The following is a 2,533-nucleotide window of genomic DNA, read 5'->3' on the forward strand; positions in this document are numbered from 1 at the left end:
AAGCGTCCAGCTGAAAAAGAGGAGCAAAAGCGTATTAACATCAGCCGCAGCATTGAATGCAAGGTCGGACACATATCATCGTGTTCTTGATACAATAAATAAAAACCGAAAGCTATGAGGAGTAGTGATTGTGATAGATGACATGCAGTAAAACCTGTTCAGGGGATTCAGCATCAGGAGAAGTTTTCTGGAATTGGTAAACTGCGTCCCGGTTAGAATGGCACTCCAGCAGCTTCTCAAAGAACTGAGAAAAAGTACAGCACAAAGTCCGATAATGTCAAGTTTGGGCTTTTCTTCTGGGGGGAAGGGAAACAATAAAAACTACCAACTTCACAAATTAGCTTGAAAATTACAGATTAACTAGCAAAATTGGGGTCACCTTCAAATCATCGTCTTGGGTAAAGGTTTTTAAGAAGGCAAGCAAAGTATCAAGGGGCCTCCTAGAAGGGTCGCTCAAGCTGGCTCCAATTTTCTTGTCATAAAAATTCAAAAACTCCTTCCACCCACCTTTGCTACCCTTCATTCCTCGCTTTTGAGCCAACTTTACCATCTCCACGAGCACCTACTCAAACAGAATCCATTTGTTACTAAGATTAAACTAACCAAGGCTAGTTTCTGGTTCTGAAACCGACAGAACACAGCTAATCATCAGGCCGAGGAAAAATTCACAAATAAATAGAAATCAGAGAAAAAGCCTTAACAAGTTCAGAGGAAAAAAGAAAAAAGGCTTACTTCCTTTTTAACTGAAGAGAGCATCTCGTCCATGGATGACTCTGTGCTTCAGTGCGTATCTGTGTGAGACAGGAGAATAAGACGACGAAGGGATCTGGGTTTAGGGTTTAGAAGTTTAGATTCCGTCCGAAGCTGGTTTTGCCAATGAACCGGGAGCAATGGTCAGACCGGCTTTGGCCCAGTCAGGAAGTAAGGTTTTTTTTTTTTTTTTTCGGGCGGGTGGTGTGGGCGCCGTTCTCTATCATGGCAAGTCCTTGCGACATTTACTACTTTTATGTTTGTTTAACTTTTGAAGAATCTTTTGTTGGATTCGTGAACATTAAAAGATTTCTACAAGTCCACATTAAAATCAAACAGAATTCATGGAGGAATTCTCAAAGCTACATTGACAACAAATCATTAACCGATAGATATAAATATACTGAGACTTGTCCACACTGATGGTTTACTTTTGATTCTTTGCGTTGTACACTATGGGCTTGTTTGGAATCTGAGTTTTTTTAGAGTTTGTCTAAAATTTTATTGTAATGCACTGTAGAAGTTTTTGAAAAAATTTTGTAGAAGTTTTTGTAAGGTGAAAAACTTTTTTGTAGAAGTTTTTGTAAAGTGAAAAACTTTTTTTTCCTTTTCTTTTTTTTCTTTCTTTTTCTCTTTCTCTTTCTTTTTCTTTTTCTTTCTTTCCTTTTTCTTTTCTTTCCTCTTTTCTTCTTATTCTTCTTCCTTTTTCTTTTTCTTCTTTCTTTCTTTCCTCCTGTTACCTCCCAGCAGCAACTCACGCCCGCCACCTCCGCGCCGCCCCTCTCTTCCCTTTCCCCTTCTCCTCCCCTCTGCCCTCCTACTCCCTCCCGCACCCGGCCCACTATGCCCACCATCCCTTTCCCCGTTCCGCCCGCCACCCCCTGTGCCCCGCCACCCTCCCTGCCCTTTCCCCAGCGCGACCCCCTCCCCCCGCCAACCCGTGCCCTTTCCCCAGCGTGCACCTTCTCCACAGCCATCAACAAATCAGGCGCATCTCCGCAGGATGAGGGACGAAACAGCAGTAGTGGTTGACACCGACGGTGGTGTGGGTTGGGATAGGGGTGGAATAAGAAAAAAAGGGAAGGAAATTTTTTTTGTGTGTTTTGGGTATTTTGAAGTGTATAGGTAAAAAACTTTGAGAAGATTTTTTGGGGTTCCTGTAGCAAAAGTTGTTAAAAAATTTGTCAAAAAATCTGACTTCCAAACAAGCCCTATGTTCTAAAATGGGTATTCGCCTAGTCTAGTAATGTTCAAAAAGTTGAATATAATCAATTGAAGAGAAAGCAGTAAAAATGAGATTGATATGTTAGTCGAATTAAGAATGTGCTCGGATACTAGATCATTTGGGATAATTTTTTTTTAAAAAAAAAGAATATTGTATAATATTTCTTTAATATGATGTATGTAAAATAATAAAATAGTTATAAAATATGTTGATGATGTAAATAAATAAAAATTTACAAATAAACTACAATATGTGTGATAACCTGATAGGGCATACATGGGGCGGCATTCTTTTCCTTATTTTATTTTGGGCAGGGGCTGTGTGAGATACCTAGAAAAAAAGGGAGTGTTTTTGGGAACTCAAAAAATGATTGCCCATGGTTTTGTTCTTTTCTTTTATTTCCTTTCCTTTCCTTTTTGAATTTTTTGAATTTTAATTGTTTCGTTGACGTCTACTGTAAGGTCACCAAATTCATATCAAAAACATAAATTTTCAACTAATGATGTCAAGTTTACATTATTAGCACAGACTAATTGTAAATCAAATCCAAATATAGAG

At 38.9% G+C, this 2,533-nt stretch overlaps 1 protein-coding gene across 1 annotated transcript; it reads right to left on the reverse strand.

Annotated features, from left to right (window-relative positions):
- Positions 1-112: 112 nt before the first annotated feature.
- On the reverse strand, positions 113-910 carry LOC113766713 (small RNA degrading nuclease 3-like). The gene is made up of 3 exons (XM_027310877.1): positions 733-910; positions 380-562; positions 113-244 (listed from the first exon to the last, which is right to left on the reverse strand). The coding sequence occupies exons 1-3, from the start codon at positions 763-765 to the stop codon at positions 113-115; spliced, it is 348 nt and encodes a 115-aa protein (XP_027166678.1). The 5' UTR covers positions 766-910.
- Positions 911-2,533: the final 1,623 nt, after the last annotated feature.

This window comes from Coffea eugenioides, chromosome 3, assembly GCF_003713205.1.
Source record: "Coffea eugenioides isolate CCC68of chromosome 3, Ceug_1.0, whole genome shotgun sequence".
Classification (NCBI taxonomy): Eukaryota; Viridiplantae; Streptophyta; class Magnoliopsida; order Gentianales; family Rubiaceae; genus Coffea; species Coffea eugenioides.

What these genes read in the sequence shown, in the direction of transcription:
- LOC113766713 (XM_027310877.1), bottom strand. Translation starts at nt 765, where the DNA reads ATGGACGAGATGCTCTCTTCAGTTAAAAAGGAA. An exon ending in TCTCTTCAGTTAAAAAGGAA is followed by an intron (nt 563 to 732) that starts GTAAGCCTTTTT and finishes CTGTTTGAGTAG; the next exon opens with GTGCTCGTGGAGATGGTAAA. An exon ending in CCCAAGACGATGATTTGAAG is followed by an intron (nt 245 to 379) that starts GTGACCCCAATT and finishes ACTTTTTCTCAG; the next exon opens with TTCTTTGAGAAGCTGCTGGA.